Source organism: Mesoplodon bidens (genome assembly GCF_964165515.1).
Source record: "Mesoplodon bidens genome assembly, chromosome: 9".
In the NCBI taxonomy this organism is placed as follows: Eukaryota; Metazoa; Chordata; class Mammalia; order Artiodactyla; family Ziphiidae; genus Mesoplodon; species Mesoplodon bidens.
This window is the reverse complement of record NC_138166.1, coordinates 94,602,629-94,625,073: the sequence shown is the minus strand read 5'-3', so window position 1 is coordinate 94,625,073 and position 22,445 is coordinate 94,602,629. Positions and strand designations below refer to the sequence as shown.

The 22,445-nt window shown below is 40.0% G+C and overlaps 1 protein-coding gene across 2 annotated transcripts; it reads right to left on the bottom strand.

The window, feature by feature from the left end:
- Positions 1–7,989: 7,989 nt before the first annotated feature.
- Positions 7,990–17,743, bottom strand: SSBP1 (single stranded DNA binding protein 1). 2 transcript variants are annotated; one of them, XM_081243868.1, is made up of 7 exons: positions 17,656–17,743; positions 16,919–16,985; positions 14,873–14,933; positions 14,056–14,196; positions 13,762–13,849; positions 11,782–11,870; positions 7,990–8,550 (listed from the first exon to the last, which is right to left on the bottom strand). In XM_081243868.1, exons 2-7 carry the CDS (start codon positions 16,940–16,942, stop codon positions 8,507–8,509), a joined length of 447 nt encoding a protein of 148 aa, XP_081099994.1. In that variant the 5' UTR covers positions 16,943–16,985; positions 17,656–17,743; the 3' UTR covers positions 7,990–8,506. The 2 variants fall into 2 exon arrangements, with proteins under 2 accessions (XP_081099994.1, XP_081099995.1); XM_081243869.1 differs by lacking the exon at positions 17,656–17,743 and adding an exon at positions 17,597–17,641.
- Positions 17,744–22,445: the final 4,702 nt, after the last annotated feature.

Sequence of the window (22,445 nt, the reverse complement as noted above, 5' to 3'; positions counted from 1 at the left end):
GCTCCGTACGCGCAGGCCCAGCGGCCATGGCTCACAGGCCCAGCCGCTCGGCGGCATGTGGGATCTTCCCGGACCGGGGCCCGAACCCGTGTCCCCTGCATCGGCAGGCGGACTCTCAACCACTGCGCCACGAGGGAAGCCCTCCTTTTACTCTTCAAATAACCAAGAATTGACTTTTGCATAAGATGTAAGGTAGAGATCCAATTTCACTTTTTTCTATTGATTTATGGATGACAAATTTTCCTAGCATAATTTATTGAATAACCTATACTTTACCCAGTGATCTAGAATGCCACTTTCGTCATATATACTTTCCATATATGCATGGTCTGTTTGTGGGTTCTCTATTCTACACCACTGTTCTATGCTTATTCCTGCATCCATAGTATACTTAAATTATCACTGTAACGTTACTTTCAAAAAAGAAAACTGTCTTGCCAACTGGCAGAGCAAGCCCCCCATCTCACTCTTCCTCTTCAGGAACATGCTGCCTGGTCTTGGATCTTTGCTCAACAATACATCTTTAGAATCAACTTGTCCAGTTGCCCCAAAACACTTCTGGGAATTTTTGATCTATAAACATCAACTTGGGGAAGGTTGACATCTTTACATTGTGATGCTTCCAATAAATAAAAATGGCGTACCAATGTGTTTAAGTCTTCTTTTAATGTATTTCAGTAAGTTTTATGTCCTCCATAGGAACCACACACCTGGAGACATCTTTCATCTTCTGATGCTCTTGTATACGGCATCTTTTTAAAACTACATTTTCGCTGCTGTTGTTTGCGATTGACTTTGGTATACTGATCTTATTTCCAGCAACACTTAATTACTTATCCATAGATTCTTTTGTATCTTCTATGTAATCACAGCCTTGTAACTTTCTTCCTTTTCTGTCTTAAAACTTTTTCTTTCCCTTCCTAACTGTGCCCTGATACAACAGATTAGTTCCTCCAAAGAGATACCAGAGTGCTCTCATTCTCTCTCTGCCAACACTCACAAATAAGAGGTCATGCGAGCACACAGTGAGATGGTGGTCACCTATAAGCCAGGAACACAGGCCTCACAAGAAACCATGCTGGTACCCTGACCTTGGGACTTCCAACCTCCAGAATAGTGAGAAAACAAATGCCTGTTGTTTACATCTCCTAGCCTATGGTATTTTGTTACAGCAGCCCCAACTAAGACAGCCAATGATGCAAATAAAAACTATGTTATACTTAGGATCCAGTTATTTTCCTGTGGGAAATCTCCTCACTCCAGATTATCTAGTCTGCTATACTGCCAGGAGAAGCGTAAGGGCAGGGCAGTACTTCTGTTCTTAAGTGTTCCTTTATTTAACAGGGGGCTGTTAACTAAGGGTCCTCATTAGGGACTTCAAGCAAAATTAAACAATATTTATTTGATGAGAGTGTGCTCATATTCATGCTTTTTAAGGCTAATTGCTAAGGTTTTGTGTGTCTTTGTTCCAATCCCCTCCTCAAATTTAGAATGAGACATAAGTTAAAAGCCTCAAGGATTGTGGGAGCAGAGGTGAGATTTTACTTCTACTTACAGTGGAAGTCGTACAAGAGAAAGGCAAGAGTAACGAGTTGATCATGTATATGGAGATAAAGGTAAGAATGTGTAAATTCGTAAGGATTAGGTTTAACTGCAAAGCACAAATCAGTGGCTTAAACAAGGTAGAGATTTATTTGTGTCTCCAAAAGAAGTCCAGAAGTAGACTGTCCAGGTCTGGTATGGTGGTCCCATGGTCATCACAGATCCCCATTTCTTCTGTCTTCCATCCTGAAGATAGTATCATGCTCCAAGACCACAAGTGGAGATTCAGCCAGAGTCCACATTTCAGACAAGAAAAAGCCAAATGAGGGTTTAGAGAAGCACATAGGATGAGCCTCCCAACAGAGTTAGTTCACTGAAGGAACTTCCCTGGAAACACCATCAAATAACTTCTGCTTATAGCCCCTTAGCAATCCTTAACTGCAAAGGAGAATAGAAATACAATATTTTAGCTGTTCACACTGTCATCCCCAATAAAATATGGATTCTGTAAATGCAGAAGGAGTAATAGATATTGGGTATCATATTAACAACGTTTTGTTGGTTTTTTTTAATGACATTTCTCATTTTCTGTATTTTACGATGCTTTGACATCTTGGGGCCTGGCAGACCCTGGGAGGGACTTTCCCCACTCCACCCCCAAATGATAGCTGATTCCTAGAAATAGTAAAGGACTTGCCCACGAGCACGCCTTTGATATGCACACCAAGCAACCCTGAGTTCATACCCCTCATTAGCCTTTCATCAGGCTCCTGAAGTCCAGGACACTATTCCTCTGCCTGAAATCACCCCAGGGCAAGGTACCTGACAACCAGGGACTACCCCTATTACCCACTGCCTGCTGAAATGTATTCAAACTGTCCAATCCTAAACTTGCTCAGCTCTCCTATCCTGTCTCACCCATTCTTTCCCCATGAAAACAACAATAAAAGCTCTGACCCATGCTTTCCCCTCGGTCCTTCTGCCTCCTGACCTACGCTGGTACCTCTCCGTGTGGTCCTGGCATGGTGTGCTGCAAGCCCTCCTCTTGAGAACTGTAAGTAATAAACTCTTCGTTCAAAGGCAGTTGTCTCTGTGACTGTCATCATACCATTCCTGATTAGAACAAATCCCATGTACATCGTAAAACAGGTAGGCAACTGGAAATCCTTCCCACAATATGGTTTTCCACAACAGGAAGCTGGAATCCTGGCATCATCTGAAAGTTATCCCACAAAAATCTGCTTACAATGTGTCTGGCAGAAGAAAACTAAAGTCACTCTTGCCTCAGTATCTCTTCTGAGCGGCAGACTCGTTAACTAACCTTCACCCTCCCAAATATAAGCTAGAAAGTCTACAGTTAAACTGTTTTCAAAACTAAACTCATTATCTTCACTCCTCAAACCTGCTGCCACATCCACGTTCCTTAGTCTCTAATAAAATGTCACCATCTACACAGCTGCCCAAGCAGATGTTTCAAAATTATCTTCTGGAGTCCCACGAAGTGGCCTCTGGGATGCTTTCAGGCACCCAGGTAGACCCACGCAGTCCACCGGGGGGGGTCACTAGAGGCCACAGAGCTCTAAATTGCGGCCGGACAGCGTGACCGGGAGTAAGTGTAACACACACCGGATGCCAAGACTGAGGACGGATGGGAAGGGAGTGTATGATATTCCCTTGATGACTTTTTATATTGACATGTTGGAATATTTTGTATACGCTGGGTTAAGTAAAAGTATTAAAATTTAGAAAAAAAAATTATCTTCTGATGGCCTTTTCTCTTACCACCAACACCTGTTCTATCACCACTAGATCCTGGACAGGAGCTATGCGTTCTCGGTTATCTCCCAACCCAGAGCCCAGCACAGGATGCGGCACATAGTTGGTACGCGACGAATGAGTCAGTGTGAATCCTAAACATCCCTCGTGTCACCTCTCATCCCTACTTTACTAACCTTTCCAGGCTTATTCAGTGGCTTCCTAACTACCGCCAGGCTTTGCTCCTTCAAACCCTTCAACTGTCTTCAGAGTTCTTTCTAAAGCACAGTTCTGATGAGACGTCCCTGTTTTAAAACCTTCTATGGATCCCCATTGCCAAAGTTCTCTGCAAGCTTTCAACGCCCTTTACGATCTAGCCTCGAGCACCTTTCGTGTTTTATCTTTGAATGCTTCGTATACTTTTAAGTTTCTGGACCTTCGTTCGTGCTGTTCCCTCTGCTGAAAACTAACCTAACTATTCTCTTCTGGGGCCCACAGGACTCTGTTTCTACCGTGACTAGAGTGTCCCTCCCACCGTATCACACTTGTCTACACAACTCCGGCTTTTACCTCCCCCATCCAACCTCCACCACCCCACACTGCGAGTCCCTTCAGTGCAGGAGTCCTGTTATATTCACCGCTACATCCACGCTGTACGGCTGCATGGCATATAGCAGGTGCCCACATCGCCTCTGAGTGTAAAAAAGATGCCCAGGTTAATTGTAAACAGCCATAGAAGATTAACAACAAACCAAAGAAAAAAAATGACCAAAGTGGAATATGTGCTCAGTAATCCACGGACATTAATAACTCAACAAAAAAAGGTCAAGTACAATAAACTGAAATTAAAATGCTCTCCTAAGTATCTCCTGAGACTTGGTGAGATGGGCATGGTGACTGAGAGATATACCTTGTTTAAAATCACTGCAACAACAGTAATAATAGCCAGCATGTATTGAGCACTTGATTCAGTTACTATGTGCTAAGTAAGTTACATGTATTACTTACTATGTTCTTCACAGTAGGCCTATAAAAGTACGACTACTATTATCCCTGTTTTATTCACAGGAAAACAAAACAACAAAAATCAAAGGCATGGAGTGTTAACTCACCAGAGTTCACCCAGCTGCTCTGAGTAAAGCAAAAATTCAACTGCAGGCTTTCTGACTGCACAGCCTTAAGTGAACTATTATGACAGACCACCTTTGTCTCAAATGACTGGTACAGTAGAAAAACTAAAAAATGTCAAGATGTACACTTATTTGGACAAATAGGACCCTAAGGTCCAAAGCACGGCAGAGAGCTAATGGATGAAGGGTAAAGAGAGAAAAAGAAAAATTTCAATATTGTGGATGCATGATTCTGACAGCCAAAAAAGCTACACATCATCCTATCACAGACTGTGGGACTAGCACAGGGGCCAAGAATAGTAGTTTTGAGAGGGGACTTCAATGCTGTTGGTGCCTGCCAAAAGTCTCACTCTCTGAAAAGTGAACCTGACAAATTCTTGAACAATCTTCCTGACAATTTCAATGCTCAGTAGGAAGGAAACCATTGTAGGAAACAATAAAAGGAGCAGACACTCTGAACTTATTTTAACCAGTAAAGAGACACTGCTTGATAAAAAGGAAGCAAGAGGAATATGTAAAGATAACCTGGTAGAGAAATGAAGCGTGACTTATCTTCCTGTGGGATCATCGGACTGAAAATGACAAAGAATAAAGAGGCAGAGGTATTTCTCCCTCACTCGTAATTCTCCCCCCCAACCAAAACCTAGTATGTACTGAACTCCTGGTGTGATCCAGATGCACCTTGCATAGGGCGCTGGTCACAAGTCAGCAGTGGGGTTCTGGTTATGCAGGGCCAATGCAAGCGGGAAGGCAGCAGGAAGGAGACCATAAGGCAGAAAGCAAAATGCAAACTTCATGTACCCAAGTTCAAACCCCAGGTGTGCCTCTTATAGGCTGTGTGACTTTGACATGTCTCTTAACCTCTCCATTTCAAGTTTCCTCACCTATAAAACGGAGATAATACTACCTTCTTCTCAGGGTAATAGTTAAATGAGACAATGATAAACACTTAACTCAGGGCCTTGTGTGCAGGTGGTAAGCACACAATAAATGTCAACCATTAATATGATTATTGTTACCTTGTTAGATATTTCTCTGTAGCGCATTAACCTTGGGATTATTTCTCATTTTCTGCAATGATCTGCTTGCTGTTACTCCCACCAAATCTTCAGGGCACATAATGCAAACCCTGACAGCAAAATAAGTAAAGTGACCCTGCCCTCATTTTCATGTTGATGTTTCAGGGCAATCCAACTGAACAACACACATTTACAAAGCCCTAAAATGTCACTGTGCTCGGCTGAGCTGGACAAGGGCAAAGGGGTAGTCTGAGCAAAAGACAACACTGCCTTCGAGAATTACACGGTATCTTTTGGGAACAATGAGAAACTACCACTAATTTCCCCTAAATAAGCTGCAAAGGTTAGACTGAAACGCAGTTGGCAATGACAAGTAATCCCCAAAACAGCCATAGAAACATGTCTTTGGTGTTTTCAGATGTCTTTGGACTGATCAATCATCCAGAGATTTTTAAGAAATGGATGACTCTCTGAGAACTGCACCTCGCAGCAAACAGTGGATCTTATCTGGGCTGGTCTTTAAAGTCAGCCATCCTGGGTTGTGTATGTTTATTAAGAGAATACAAAAAAAAAAGAAGAAAAAAAAAAAGAAATGAAGTGTTTAAGCATGAGATGTTACGATACAGATAATGGGGAAAAATGCATGAAAGAATATCTAGTTCACCTCTAGCACATGAAGTGGTACTAGCTTAACGTGAATGAGGAGAGCAAGCCTGGCTTGGAAATAATGGAAAGATTTTTTTCCCCAAAAAATGTAAAGAGCTTTATTTACTTCTTCTTATGAAGGTAATACATACCCAATGCTAAAAAAAAAAAAAAATTACAAAATTGTAAAAAATAAGGAAAATCATACATAATCTTCTCAGAGATCATCAGAGCATTTTGATTTTTCTCCTTCCAGACTCTTCTAAGTATATATTTATATCAATTACTTTTTTTCAAATATGGGAATAACACCACACATGCTGTTTGATACTTTTTCTCCCACACTTCCATGTATCATACTCATCTTTCTACCTAACCCTGAATCCCAAAATAAAAGTCACAGGGCAGTTTTCTGCAGGTACATCCCCTGACACTGTAAGAACATGAAAAAAGGAAATGCAGGACACAAAACTTGGACTAGAAGACCCCTACAGTCTGTTACTGCTATCAGATTCCACAGGTCTACTCTGAGACTAGGCTGGGAACTGTAGAAAGTTTCTCAGGAGACGGGGCTGCCTGCGGGGGGAGGGCAGACTTTATGCTCCCACAGCCTGCGTGGTTGTGGATCCCGGGTCTGCAGTATCACACGCACGCTGAGGCCTCCGCACTGAACACCTGACTCTGAAAGCCCTGCTGCCCAGCCTCAGAGCCTCTCAAGCAATCTCCAGTGGGAGTCTGCAGAAGAGCCCCTCGGCTCACAGGGATCCTGGAGGACACACTCTTCTTCTGCCCTTGCACCCTGGACTCAGAATCGCTTGGGGTTGGTAATTAAGCAGTTTGGTTCAACATGTCACTTTCCCAAAGCACAGATTCATCACTCAGTTTAAACAGGAATACTAATCCGCATTAACTTCTCACAACTTTGAAGGAGCATAAAAGTACCTTTGCTGAGGAAAAAAATTAAAAGTTGCCCAAAAGACAAATTTTATCTACTTTACAATTTTGCCTAAGGAATGTGGCGTAAAGGAGTGAGGACTACATCACCAGACAGTTTTAATGTGGGAACTCAAGAGAGCAGACTTAATATGCTGACTAATGGTCCCAGCTACAGGAAAAAAAGAAAAAGATGGTTGAAAAAAATAATTAAAATTTAAAAATAAATAAAGATAGCTGATATGAGGAAACAGTAATTAATTTTCTACTGTCCCTGGGAGAAAGAAAGGATAAAGCTAAGGAACTCCATTTTTCCTTAACCAAACTGTGAGTACAAAATGCTGCTGATGTGTGCAGAAAATACCTTAAAACAAAAAGTCAAGGGTCCATAAAATAACGTGTGAATTCTGAACCTGTCAAAGTCCAGCAGGGTCTAAGCTACAGTTAGCACCACACTCTCTCAGGCAGTGGGGAGAGGACATGTTAAAGTAAAAGATGCATTAAAAAACTGAGTTTGTTTTATGTAATCTTTACTAGTAAATTACTAGTACTCTGTCAGAATCTTATAATAACTGTGCATACACAATTGTACACAGTATGTACATCAAGACACCATGTAGAAAAATAAGAGGAAAATGTCATACCTGAGGCGCTAACCTAGAGAGGCAGGGACTACCCTGAGAGCTCTGTATGAGACTAAAAGGACAGAGGATGGGGTTTAGAAAGATAGAAAATAGTGAAACCAGAGCCCATGTCATCACCTGGAGATGGACTAATCATCCCTAGTTATACTTTAGGTCTTTACTGCTAGTAAACTCTGTCTCACAAATGCTACTAGTGAAATTGTCCAAAAATGTAAGACGTGAATAATGTAGGTTCATCTTGAAGCTATTTAAATTAGAGATTAACCACTGTTCAGCAAGCCCCTACAATTTAGGCTAAAGCTTAATAGCCCGTTGGGATCATTCATGTGTCAACGTTTATTGCCTATTCTGTGCCAAGCAATGGTTAACACGCAGGTACATAAAGAAGATACAGTTCTTGCCTTCTAGTCTATAAACCAAACAGATAAGGAAATCAGTATTTACAACCATGGGATAAACGTATGACGTACAGCAATGCTCAATAAACACTGAGTGGCTAAATCAATACTATAATAGAAGTGTGCACAGAAAAGGGGGGGGGGGCCTTCCGAAAGGACAGTTATCCCTCTGCCATAACACGGATGAACCTAACAGTTCACTATTTTGTATACTTATACACAGAAACCATCTCTTAAAGAATAAACAACTAGTGAATACCATAACATACAGGAGCTACAAGGTTCATGACACAAAAAGGGGAAGGAGGACAGCAGTCAGGGAAAATATTATCACTCATTTTACATAGAGTATTTTAATTCTTGTCCTCAGAAACTATAAAGACTATCAAGATTTGGAAACGAGACTGTACCAAACAATGGCCAAAGAAGCATCGTCCATTCTATGCCTTGTCTTTCGTCTGGTCACTCAGAAATATAATGTTATCTGTAAAGAAGCCAAAGCATAAATGTTATTTTCAGAACGCTTTCTCCATCTCGTTTAATCATTCCCCTCTACCACATACATATTTTAGTGCTATTCACTGAAAAGACTTTAGACAAATTCTCAAAATATTATGTTCTTGCTATATTGCTTGCTATGTCCTTGAGAGGTATATACAATAGTTATAATGGAGCTAAAAGCTGGGCTTCAACCGTTTATCGACAACTCAGACCTTGTGAGAAAAGGTGGGATACTTCTCATCTTCCCTGAAGATAGCTAAGGTCTTCTCAGTAATAACTTTCTACAAAAGAGCTAGTCACAAATTCTGATGCTTGCAGTGCTCAGACAGATGCCATTAAACCAGGGAGCACGTCCTCACAGAGAAAAGGATCCCGGCATGACAGTCCACAGGCTGGAGGGTTGGAGAAGGACAGGGTTCAACAAACGGCCCCATCGCACAGATTTATTTATGTTTTTTAAGTCTGAACACTTATATAGAACACATTTTATTTTTAAATTTTAAAACAGAATGAGTTTTATATATTCACTCTTGAGAAAATTTTTACTAATCAGTATTTCAGATAGAACATTTTTATCCAAAAACATCAGACATTGCTCTTAAAATATTGTGCAGAAAGAGTTAGTTTAGGACAAGCAAAGGAAAAGAAGTAGTATCTCCCGTATAACACCGAAAGATCTACATTCTTAAAACTTCAGAATTATTCAAAAATGGTTGTTATATAGTAATTGAATATTTGTTGATGACTAGTCTTCTAAACTAGAATGTTTTGGAACAGAATGGTTACTATTTTAGAAGAGATTATCAGAATTGACATCACTGTGTAAAAAAGACAAGCGTGCCACCTGCTGGTGGTGGTTATTTTTAAGCTACATTGATCCAAAGGAGAAAAAAATATGGCCTATAAAACAGATAAGCCAAATTAAAACTCTATTCCCTTCCATTCTAATGTCACTAAAGACCTGTTCAATTTTACTGTTAGCCATAAACCTATATCAACTGCTTAATCATTCATGCTAGTGAATACTGGTGACAAGGAAAAAAAAAAGGCAGATAATTTGAAATGCTTCTATTTGGCCTGGTTTATAACAATTCGCACAATCCAAAATTTGCCCTCACAACAGGCTTACAGTGGAATATGAAAGTGTTAAATGCTTCATAAATACATGATCAATAGATTTTAAACTGTCAATTATTTTATTAGAAAGCTTGGTCTTCCACTGCTGAAATCACAGGGGTAGTTCTATACCATATACAGGTCTAGAAAAAACTTTTTGAATAGGTAGATGTGTCTGGAGGCTTGACCCAAGGAGGAACAGGGCAGGCAGGAAGTAATTTACTGTCAAAACACTCAAGAATTATGAAAGCAAACCGGTCAGAAAAAGACCTCATCTAAGTTATCAAGGTCAGTATACTTTCAAAGAAACCAGTAAGAAAATATACGATTATTATTTACAACAAATTATAATTTATCCATATGGCACAGTAGTTAAGACAAATTCTGGAGCAAGTGACAAGAGAAAGATAAGAGGAAAATCTGTCAATTAGGAGACTTAAGTTGTCAGACTTTTTGCCTCCAGAATTGTGAGAAAATTCATTTCTGTTGTTTAAAAAAAGAAAATAAGAGACACTTAAGATACATATAAACCATGTAATATGATGTATGGACTGGTATTTATGAAGCAGTCAGAGAAATTTCAATACTATGACATCTGGTAAAAAAAATTTAACAACAATTTCTTAATATTAGGTGTGATAATAGCACTATAGTTATGTTTTAAAAAGGAATCTGTATCTTTCAGAGATACCTACTGAAATATTTACAGATGATATAATGTCTGAGATTCCCTCAGAATAATACAGGTGGGAGAAAAGGGGGCTGGGGCACAGATGAAATAATATTGGCCATCTATTGATAATTGTTAAAGCTGCATTATGGGAGTTTTTGTTTCTTACTGTTCTCTCTCCTTTTGTGTATGTTTGACATTTTCCATAATAAAAAAATTAATTTTTAAATGATATCTAATTTGGGCATACCTCAGAAGTTCATAAATATTGATACTACTATAATAAAAGTTCTTTTATTCCCATCTACTTATTTATCAAAACAAGGTTTCTCAGTTTTTATATCGATAAAAAACAAGAGAACAGAATGAATACTTAACTATTTTAGCAATTTATCCAAAAGGCAAAAAATGCATCATCTATGTCATTAAGATACACTTTCAATAAAATTTTAGTTTGTATACATATATACTGAAGTTGTTTTGGTCAGTTATGTTCTAAAAACAACTGTAATGATAACCTGAAAGGAGAAACCTAACATACAGAGCTCTACTGTTGCAGAATTTTTTTTAATATTTTAAAATTTCTATTTATGCATGTACTTTTGTTACAGCTAATTGAATGAATGACAAAAGAGTCTTGACTATACAATATATTAAGGTACACTTCTGAGGAGAAAATGAAATTGAAAAACAAGTTCATAGAAAAGGGAATAATGTAACATTTCCAAATGTTGAGTTTGTATCTTTTTTAATGATGATGGATATCAAATTACTATAATATTTAGATCCATTAATACCTTTAAGAGAAACATAATTTTATATTAAAAAAGTTTAATGTCAACTTAAACATGTCCAAAGGGGTATATTATTTTCAAAATTCTTGTAGAATTTTCAGAAAAGTTTGAAAACTCTGCTCTAGAGGATATCTTCTTAACCTCCCAAAGCTTCATGTGTCCATCTTTTCTATGTAGTTCTGTATTTTGTTTAATGAGAACAAAAGGAATTTAAAACAAAATCATCATGTTAAGTACCAAACAGGTTCTGAACAAATCTGCACAAATGTCTAATGCCACTCACTTCAGTATAACTCTGTCTCGACACATGCTTTTTCCTGTTTAGGCCACGTCCTTCAAAGACACTAAAGGTTTCCTAAGTCCAAATAATAAGTACTGGCATAGACAGTTCAACTGATAAGTTACTTGTGAACTAAAACTGTGAGTACAGAGATAATTTTCTAAAGGAAGAGATAAATGTAGAAACCTGGAGCAAGCCCACAAACCTCACTTGGAATTCTCCTGGTGAAGTGCCTTACAATCTCATTGGCATCAGTACTAACAGCCTCAGGTAAAGTTACAACATAGCCAAGCTTTCAAAAAAGGAAAGGAGAAAAAAAAAAAAAAAGAATAGCTATTATCACAAGAGCCTTACCAGCTATAATTGTTGTTGCTTGTCGTCTCACATTATTTTTATCCATATATTCACCATAGTCTACCTTCCCTTCCACATAAATTCGAGACCTGATATAAATAAAATTTACAGTTTTTAGTCTGGAGATTCTAATGTACTTTACAGGAGAGAGTCAGGTCAGAGAGGTTAGGTATACATTAAGGATGAAACAGATAATCATACAGAACCTCATTTTTGCTACCACTTCTCAAAATTCAGAATTAAGAGTACTAAAACAGAGAGTTCCCTTGTGGCCTAGTGGATTCCTAAGGAATGCTAGCTCTAGGATTTCAGGCTTTCACTGCCAGGGCCCAGGTTCAATCCCTGGTCAGGGAACTGAGATCCCACAAGCCACGTGGTGCAGCCAAAAAGAAAAAGTAGTGAAAACAGAATGTGCACAGACTTGCCACACTTAGGAAAAAGGACAATGTTTTCATCCTTGAGCTAACTGTGGTCCTTATGGAAGTTTAAAAAAAAAAAAAAAAAGCTGTTCAAAATTTTAAGCCAAAATTAAAAAAAAAAAAGCAACCTTAAGACCATGAAGAGCAAACCTAGTGGCATCCTTTAAATCTCTATGGTTAATTTCCAATGTGTTATTTTCTGTCACTGCTGATTTTGGATTCTCTAACAGATTTGCTGATTTTTTCATTTATTTTTTAGTTAGTTCCTTTCTATATTAAGGTTCATACACTTACTCTCAAAAAACTTAGATTATTAAAATGCAAAATTTTCAGTTTTAGTATTTCACTCAGAGTTAATTACTAAGACTATACTGCACTCTCTAGAAGGCTGAACTAGAAGACAACTGTAACTCTGATTTCAAAGAGTAGAAAATGGCCATAATGACACCAATTTTCAGAGTCTAACACCACCAAAAATGTACAATACAGAAAACAGACAAGACTGGTAAAATGACTGGGTGCCAAAGGGAACAGTCACACAGATTCATCAATCAGTAGGTGAAACTGCATATAGACATTTTCCTTGAAATTTCCTGTGTTTATATGTGTATATATGCACATATCATACATACATGACAATGGAGGTACATATAAAGAAAAGGTATGCACTTATTTTAAAAAATAGAAATTTTAGTTACTGCTGAAATTATTTTACACGAAATGTTTTATTTCTATAAAACAAGTACATTTCTAAACATACTATGACTACAACTGCTGTTAAACACATCCTTTTGTCCTTCTGTGGGTTTGGAAAATATACTTTTTATACATAATCAATCCAAGCATTCCAAAAGGGAACTACGAAGCTTACATAAAATTATCAAATATGAAATAACTGCTGTGAATATTACCATAATACCTGTGTCAGGCTTCCGACATTCCAGACCCTCTGTTAGGCCATCGTGTGATGCCAAGAGGGAAGACACCTGCCTTCAGGATCCCTGGCCGTGGAGGCACTTGCTCACATGGTACTCGGTACCCTGTGCCTTCTCTCTTACCTCATCAGCTCCACTTAAGTACACATCCTCTTTGCCCTAAATTATAAGTTCTTAAAAGGCTAAACCATGTTAAAACCTTTAAATTAGTCACATATGGCAATGCGCTATGTTTATAGCATTAAGCATTGCATGAATACCTCTTGGGTTAACACAGAGTAATTAGTGGTACTACATAAATAAAGGAGCTACGCAGTCCATGAGAACACGTTACCAGTTTCTTAAACCAGCGGTCCCCAACCTTTCTGGCACCAGGAACCGGTTTCGTGGAGACAATTTTTCCCTGGACGGGGGTGGAGGGAGTGGAGGGGGTGGGCGGGTGGCTTGGGTGGCAAAGCGGGCCATGGGCAGGGGCAGCTGAAGCTTCGCTGCTCGCCCACCGCTCACCTCCCGCTGTGCAGGCCGGGGCCTAACAGGCTGTGGACCGGGACCGGTCCGTCGCCCGGAGGTTGGGGACCCCTGTTTTAAACCATTCAATCTGTAAGATCCTTCTTTCCTCAACTTACCCCTTTTTCACATACTGATATGCCACATCTCTCAGGCCTGGTCGGAATACTGAAATTCTGTGCCACGTCGTCTTTTGACTGACATCACCTAAATCACAAGAATAAGGAATGTGGTTACAAATGCAAGACAAGTGCCAAAGGACGACGTGTCCCAGCAAAACCAATGCCACAATTTCTAAAAGAGCAGAACAGAATTAGAGAAGGTCCTTTCTAAAAGTATCTAATTAGATAATTCACAATAAATAATGTCTACTTACTGCTGATAAAATTAAGAGCCCGGGCTTTTGTACTCACCCATTTGGTGTGTTTCATTTTCCCCTGATCGCCACATCTCATTTGTTGCTAGAGAAAATATTGTGACTGGGTTTTTTCCTTCTACCTGTCTCATGACAGGGTCCTGACCTACTCGACCAAGTAACTGCACACGATTCAGAGCTGAAAGGCAATGTGTAGATAAAACGAGACTGAGAGAAATGTCCAGGGAGGAACAGCTACAAACAGTACTCCAACTTCAGTCTTGGCATTAAGCAAAACCCAAGTTCTAGAAGGTCTGAAAATAAGTTGAAGGGGCAAATAGACAGAGGTTGGGAGGGAAAAAGAGGATTGGCAAGAAAGGAGAAAATATTCAGAGGAAGTAGCCCCACAAAACAAACGTTAAGCTCTTTATCTAAATTCTTCTTCTAAATATCTAAAAAAACTTCTAAAAACTTCTTTAAACTGTCTGTAGAGTAAAAAGAACAAATCTGAATATCTTCATAAATACAAGGGACTATTTCTGTGAAACAACAGCTTTCACAAACATTCACTACTTCAGCCAAATAACACATACCCTTGGAAGACTTAGATAACCAAATAGGACTCAAGGAAATTCTCTGGCAGGAAAGTGACAACAAGAGTGAGTAAAAACTGACTGGTAAAGGAAGAAGGGCCCAGTTTACAGGAGCCCTGCGGCCTGGTGGGGCAAGGCCAAGATCTGAGAGGCAAATATGAGTCAAGAGTGTGATGACTAACAGATTATAACCCAACGAACACACCTCTTGTGCAACACTGAGAATATTAGCATACTGCTATAAATAACACACTTTAAACTTGGAAATCAGCTACTACTTACATCTTTCGAGAACCAAACTGCCAGCTATTTCAGACTCATGTCTTACAAACTGATGAAGGACCTAAAGTGGAACAAATGAGTAAAACAGCTTTAATCCAGGGGGAAAGGCAAATACAAACAGAAGACCCATTCACACGTGGTCACCATCTAGTCAGTAGCTCCTATGGCATACATCCACACAAGACAAGAGGTGTGCCCAGCACACGGAGCCAGAAGGACCATGCAAACACTTCAGGGCAGCCTACTGCAGAAGCCCACAGGTACACAGGAGGTGTTACCCAGTATACCCAAGAGAGCTCATCTACAGTCCTCTCCCGCTTCTTTCGGGGCAATCTTCCTGATTACGGTGCCTCTGTGTTTGCACACAAAAGGTAAATAAATACATGTTGGAAAAAGTCATGCTTTCGACAGACCAAAGAAAAAAGTCTAAGGTAAACAAACATGATTCTTTGATAAAGTGCAAAGATATGCCTGCCCAAATGGGTCTGTCAGACAAAGGGAATCACTGCCATGTAACAGCAGCACTCAATGATAACGACAGCTATCATTACTGAGTACCCGCTAACTGCTTTACCTCATCAATTATTCCTCAGACTAAATCTATAAACTATGCAAAATTACCACCACTTTATCGATGAGAAAAATGAAGTTCAAAGAGACAGAGTAACTTGCCCAAAATCCTACAGGAAGTAAGTGGCAAGTCACGCCGAGATCCCAGGGCCGTCTGACCCCAAGGCTGCCGCTTTTCCCCGTGCCCTCTGCTGCCTGTTTAAGGACGTTCTGTGTAAGGGCTACTGCCCAGATATGAGGACACATCACTGGGAGCATCACTGGGTTCAGAGAGCTAAGCATTACACCAGAGAAACATGTGTCAAGTGGTGGCACTGTTAATAAGCGACCAATTAAAACAATACCCACTCCAGGGGTGGTACTTCTGGCCATGGAATCCTAGCGCTATGTTTGGGAGCAGAGAGTGGGCAAGAAAATAAAAATGTGAGTTACAACCTATTAAAGATCAAACTGCTAACTGCTACCTGGGTCATGATTCCAGAAAGGTGCTAATCTGAGGGCTCAGATGAGCCAGAGATCCTAAGTTTCACGGGAACAACAGTTTGCCTCATTGGGGGCACACAAAAATCAAGACCTACTGGAGGAGCAGAAATGGGGAAAGAATTAATTTAACTGGGATACTTTTTAAAATTAAACATTTAACTCTTTTATACACAGCTTTAAAGATACCGTAATATTGTAAAATCGTGTATTAAGACAGGAATAACTTTTCCATGCTTCACATTTCAACACATGAAAAAGTATACGTTTCAAAAGTACGTATAAGTTAGTACGGATCCAAGAATATAGGGCCAACTCTACAGCAGAGCGGGGGAAATGTGAACAGGTTTCACGGAGGAATTGCTTCTTCCTTATCTTCACAAGATGAGTGAGAGAGGTGTTCTAAAGGAGAATCTATAGCACTTGGTGCCCAGATGAGCTTAAGCGAGCAAAAAGGGGTCTAGGCTGGCTCAAGGCTGGCGAGGCTGACTGAGGAGATCAGGGGAGGAGTCTGACTGGGTGACATGGGAAGCAATCCTGGACCTGGAAAACGTGTGGTGATGCTGAGACTTCCCCTGCTCTCCTCAGCACAAGGAAGCAGGGCGGGGTGGGGAGGCAGGCTGACAACACATGAGGCACATGGTCAGAAAAGGAACCACCTGTCTTATTAAAAAAAAAAAAGCTGGAACAACGGTTCTCATAGTCTGCAGATCAACAACGACCTTCAATGCTCTCTAACTGATCTACGTGCAAGTAGCACATGTTTTTAAAAGTAATTATTCCCATTATACATGTGAACACACTAGAAAAGTTTCGTTTTGCTTTAGTGAACATTATTTACCCAAGTAAAATCTGTCCCCAGCCCTCATGTCAGATAAGTACACCAAGGTGTGTGGGCTCAAAGGACTTTTGCTTCTGCAGGCAAAAGCCTAAAGCAAATTTGATCACTATGGCTTATAGGAACACATCCCAACACTAATACGAAGAAGTGATTACCTGCACTACAGGTCTTCGAAACATGGCTTCTATTTCCTTTTCTTACAATCTAACCTTTAACCTTTTCCTGAAGAAAAAAGAGATCAATTAGGTCCAACAGCAAGAACATGAATTCACTGAGTCCTAAGTGCCTAACTGCATCCACGACTTTTACGCAACCCACCTTTCGACCGTATCGCATCAACAGCCCTACACAGGGGACGGGAAGGACTCCCTCCTGCTCCCAGAAAGCCCCTCTCGCACCTTCATGCCTCTTATCCCCCTTAACTTCCTCTTCCTCCAACCCACACCAAAAAATCCTGATTCTATCCCCACTTCCGTTCCACTGTCTTCTCAAATTTTATTAAAATGCAAGTTCCCTTCGGGCAGGGACTTCTGTCGGACTTTTTCACTGTTACACCCAATACCCCTAAAACAGTTCCTAAGACATAGTAAGGGCTCAATAAATATTAAAATGTTAGCACGGGGCTTCAATCTGAAACGTGTGGCCATAAAAACTACCGCCTCCAGCCCCGTCACCAAAGACCAAGGAGATCCCTGGGCTTCGCCGCCTCACAACCGAGATGTGCGGCCGCCCCTTCTCCAAGATGACGCTCCCAACCAACAACGTAAAGGAACTGAGAGGGGCGACGAAACCACGGAGTCCTCTGCGCGAGGGAGGAGACAAGGTCCACACACCGACACAGTACCGCCTCCAGGACCCACGAAGAGCCTTCCGCCCCTTCTCCCTCCCTCACCTGACGCTCAGGTTCCGACAGCTTCCAGGCAGGAACTCATTTCCGGTTGCTGCTGGGACGCAAGACTCGCGAGAAGAAGGAGAAAACGGAAATCCCTCTGCGTGCGCCGTAGAAATGAGGCCGGCCGGCGCCGCGGGAAACACGCCCCCTTAACGCGGTAGTCCCGAGAGCTTCCTTCTGGGCGGGAGCGAATGAGTCAACGCCGCCAAGTGGTTCAGTTAACCTATTTGCAAGCTTCCAGCGAAATGAAATTACTATTTGAAGAGGTTCCCGGCCCGGCCCGGGGCTCGGCAAGGTGGACGAAACAAAGGATAGCTGTGCCTCTGGAAAAAACTAGAAAGGTTCAGGCCTCCAAAAGCAAGAAGAAAAAAACAAAACAACAACAACAAAAACAAACAAAAAACGGAGAAAGTAGTAGAGAAAGAGCCGAAAGCGCAAAATTTAAGGGTCACCAAAAAAATGGGAATCAAAATAAGTAGTAATGCAATGTTTTCAAAAGTCAGAATTAAGGCAAAAAATTCATGAATAAAATATGAAAATTTTTATTAAATACAGTATTTGAGCCAGATAGGATCCTAAGGCACCAGGAAAAACGTTTTTATGTATTTTAAAAAAACTTTCCAAGAACATTAAAGTACTTGAAGAAATATTGAACATCTGAAAATTAGGTGTATTAAAACTAACAACGTTGCTTTAAGTTTAAATATTTTGCTTTTATCAAAGAGATATTTTTACCTTCTTGGCTTTAATGGAAGTAAACTGATTGATAGTATTTTCAAAATCTACTTCTTCGCTTACTTTATTTCCAATTGCAAGAGTTGCTGTGCCTGATCATGTTTCCTGAGGAAGTGGCATTAACTTCAGCTTACTGATCTTGCCTTTATTTAGAATTCTGATATTTTGTTCATTGTGGATTTTTCTTTAATTTTAATATCTTAAAAATATTGCATTAAAGTAGCATTAATCTTGAATGCTGGGTTTCTTGGCCCCACTTAAATTTTGTCTCATTCCCCCTAATCCTGGCTTTGGTAAGGAAGAGGGGAATGGAGGCCCATAGACTGCAGAATACAGGCCAGAGGGAGCCTCCCCAGGCCTGTCCATCACCTGGTCCTGGCACTGTCCAGCTTCTAGAAAAGGTACCCTCCACATCGTTCTAATAAGCAAATCTCCTCCTCAGAACCCTACTTAAAACCTTTCAATGGCCCATTCTTGCCCTAAAAGGAAAAAACACGAACTACTTCATGTGATTTCCAACACATACCCTAACCCACTCTTAAGAGTATGATTTACTAGTTGGTATATTTCTTGACGCTTACCTCTGTTTTACTTCCACCTTCAAGATGTTTAGTCCTGGAAACATACCATGTTATGCTGCCTTCAGGCCCTGCACAGGCATTAATCATCCCACACTCCACTGTGTTACTACTGTAACATACCCTCTGATGATTTCCTATTTAAAAATCCTATTTCCACTTGAGCTGTGGAGTCAAGTGAAAAACCAAATTCACCCTTTCCTTCAAAGCCAGTTTCCCCCTTCTAAGTTCCTTGTTTGTTTTAATAGCACCAAGATTCTCCCAGACTTGAACTTTGGAATCATCTTTGACACTTCTCACAGATCACCTACATCTGTTCATCCATATCCAATCACTTGGCCCTAAAAGTTCTGTCTTCACTAGGCCACAGATCTCTCCCTCTTTCTTTCTGTTCACAAACACTTTGGGGTAAGGAGTGTGGAAAGGTTTGTTTAAAAAAAAGAAAAGCAGGGCTTCCCTGGTGGCGCAGTGGTTGAGAGTCCGCCTGCCTATGCAGGGGACACGGGTTCGCGCCCCAGTCCGGGAAGATCCCACATGCCGCAGAGCGGCTAGGCCCGTGAGCCATGGCCACTGAGCCTGCGCGTCCAGAGCCTGTGCTCTGCAACGGGAGAGGCCACAACAGTGAGAGGCCCGTGTACCGCAAAAAAAAAAAAAAAAAGCAGAAAGCACCATGCAAATTGAAAATAGACACATCTCTGGCAAACTTTTATAACCTTATGAATAACATCTCAGTGGAGAATCTGGGCTAATCTGAATTCTCTCTCAGACAGGAGTTACCAATACACCTTCTCCTTAGACTGTTGGCTGGAGAAAGTTGCAAGTGCTGTTTTCTTTGACAAAGAAAAACATATTAAGATGTATAATGTCATGGAAGAACAGAGTTAAAACATTTTCTTCTGTCATCAAATAGATCCTCCTTCACAATATGACAAATACTTCAGCGTTGCTTTACTCTGTCTTCAGCATCAGAAATGTCCTTTCCACATACTTCCAAAATTCTCTACTCAAATCGTCTTTCCTTTGTTCTCCCAGTTCACTCTCTTTACACACTCAGTCTATCTTGTATTAGAATTTAAATGCCCATGAAGGTGCCTCCTCTTCCCCATTGATTGTGAGCTCTTAGAGAATAAGGACCTTGTTGTGAATATCCAGTTGGCAATTATGCTTTAAACAAGAACAGGCCACAGGCCAGAACAGAGAAATAGAACCTAGAAGGATACTTAAATAGGCCTGAAGTTAGAAAATTAAAAAAAAAAAAGAATCTAGAAGAGTAGCTGAAATGTATTTTTTAATTAAACATACCACTTTTACAAGAATCTACAATTTGCATTTTGGTGAGGAATTCCTGAAACCTCTTCATAGTGTGCATATACCTGCACACACTCTAACATAATCATAAACTTTCTGTAGTTCATCTATGGGCCCAGAAAGTACCTTCCCAATGCTGAGAAGTGGTGAAAGCATCGTGGCTCTAATCAGTTACAATTACCCCTGGCAACAGTGGAATAATTCAGGGCTTTCATCCTTTACAAATCTAGCTGAGAAAGAGACATGTCTATTATATGTGCCCAAGTCCACAAAGTTATCTTTGGCCTTGCCTTTCTTTTTTCCTTATGATAACAGATCAATTTTAATTCTAGCACCTGCAGCTATACAAGGGTGTGCATTATAAACTTCATGGAACTGTTGTACACATTCAATAAAGTGACAACTGTGCAATACCACTTAGTATCTCAAAATCAGGAACATACATTGGAGTTGTTTAAACACAATCCACAGAACTAAAAACAAAATCAGAAGTCATCCCCAGTTATACTGTCGATTAAAAGTTTTATCACTTACTACTTGATATAACAGTCAATATCTAGTAGGGGATATCGGAAATGATTTCAGATTCTCATCCTGTTGTACTCTGTTGGGAAGGTTTCTTGAGTAGCTATGTGACTGGCCAAAGGTGGGTACAACTAGGACCAGAACAGCATGTAAGGTTCTACCAGTTTCTGTACTTTTTTCCTTTGTCAGTGAAAAGTGAACAGTAAGAATTAAATACTCATCTTTACATATACACAAGGTATGCTGTGAAACCATATTTGCTAAAAATATGGAACCGCTTCACAAATTTGCGTGTCATCCTGGCGCAGGGGCCATGCTAATCTCTGTACCGCTCCAATCTTAGTATATGTGCTGCCAAAGCGAGCACTGGCCTTGCCTTTTTTCTCCCCTAAATTAAAAAAAGTCTCAGCTATAGGCATCAAGTGGTAGAGACCAGGGTTGGCAATGCTTTCTCACAGATAGGAAGCTTTGGACAATTTCAGTGCTGTAGAAGAAGATTTTTTAGGTATTTTAATCAAGTTTTCACTTTGCTTTTAAATCAGTTTTTCCTCAAGCCTCATAACTATTGGAAAATTACAGCACTTATTACTTAAACTGATTACTGTCATGTTTTACATTGATTCAAAAGCAATTTTAGCAATACTCCATAGTTACTATGGCTATTTTTTTGTTAAAATGGTTTTTGAATTTTATTTTATTTATTTTTTATAAGCAGGTTCTTATTAGTTATCCATTTTATACACATCAGTGTATACATGTCAATCCCAATCTCCCAATTCATCCCACCACCACCACCATCCCCACCATTTTCCCCCCTTGGTGTCCATGTTTGTTCTCTACACCTCTGTCTATTTCTGCCCTGCAAACCAGTTCATCTGTACCATTTTTCTAGGTTCCACATATATGCGTTCATATACAATATTTGTTTTTCTCTTTCTGACTTACTTCACTCTGTATGACAGTCTCTAGATCCATCTACGTCCCTGCAAATGACCCAATTTCGTTCCTTTTTGTGGCTGAGTAATATTCCATTGTATATATGTGCCACACCTTCTTTATCTATTCATCTGTCGATGGGCATCTAGGTTGCTTCCATGACCTGGCTATTGTAAATAGTGCTGCAATGAACATTGGGGTGCATGTGTCTTTTTGAAATATGCTTTTTTCTGGGTATATGCCCAGTAGTGGGATTGCAGGATCATATGGCAGCTCTATTTTTAGTTTTTTAAGGAACCTCCATACTCTTCTCCATAGTGGCTATATCAATTTCCATTCCCACCAACAGTGCAAGAGAGTTCCCTTTTCTCCACACCCTCTCCAGCATTTGTTGTTTGTAGATTTTCTGATGATGCCCATTCTAACTGGTGTGAGGTGATACCTCATTGTAGTTTTGATTTGCATTTTGTTAAATGCTTTTTAAAAACTCAACCTGACAGTTTTTATGCAATTCAAGATTGACAGTATGGTTCATACAGAGATTTTTAAGATACCTAACTGTTCAGGCTGAAATGTTGACATTTATCTTTCAGTGTTCATCTTTCTACAGTTTTAGATGAATAGCTTCTATAAATTGGTAGATATGTTAGAGCTTAGTAAAGCACAGTAGTATTTCTTTATAAGATTTCTTTAACTCAAGATTGTCTG

Bases quoted from the DNA above. Each gene is read 5' to 3' on its own strand.
- SSBP1 (XM_081243868.1), bottom strand. From the start codon at position 16,942: ATGTTTCGAAGACCTGTAGTGCAG. The intron at 14,197-14,872 runs GTAAGTAGTAGC...ATTGCCTTTCAG, and splicing joins CAGTTTGGTTCTCGAAAGAT to CTCTGAATCGTGTGCAGTTA. The intron at 13,850-14,055 runs GTGAGTACAAAA...CTTGTGATTTAG, and splicing joins AAATGAAACACACCAAATGG to GTGATGTCAGTCAAAAGACG.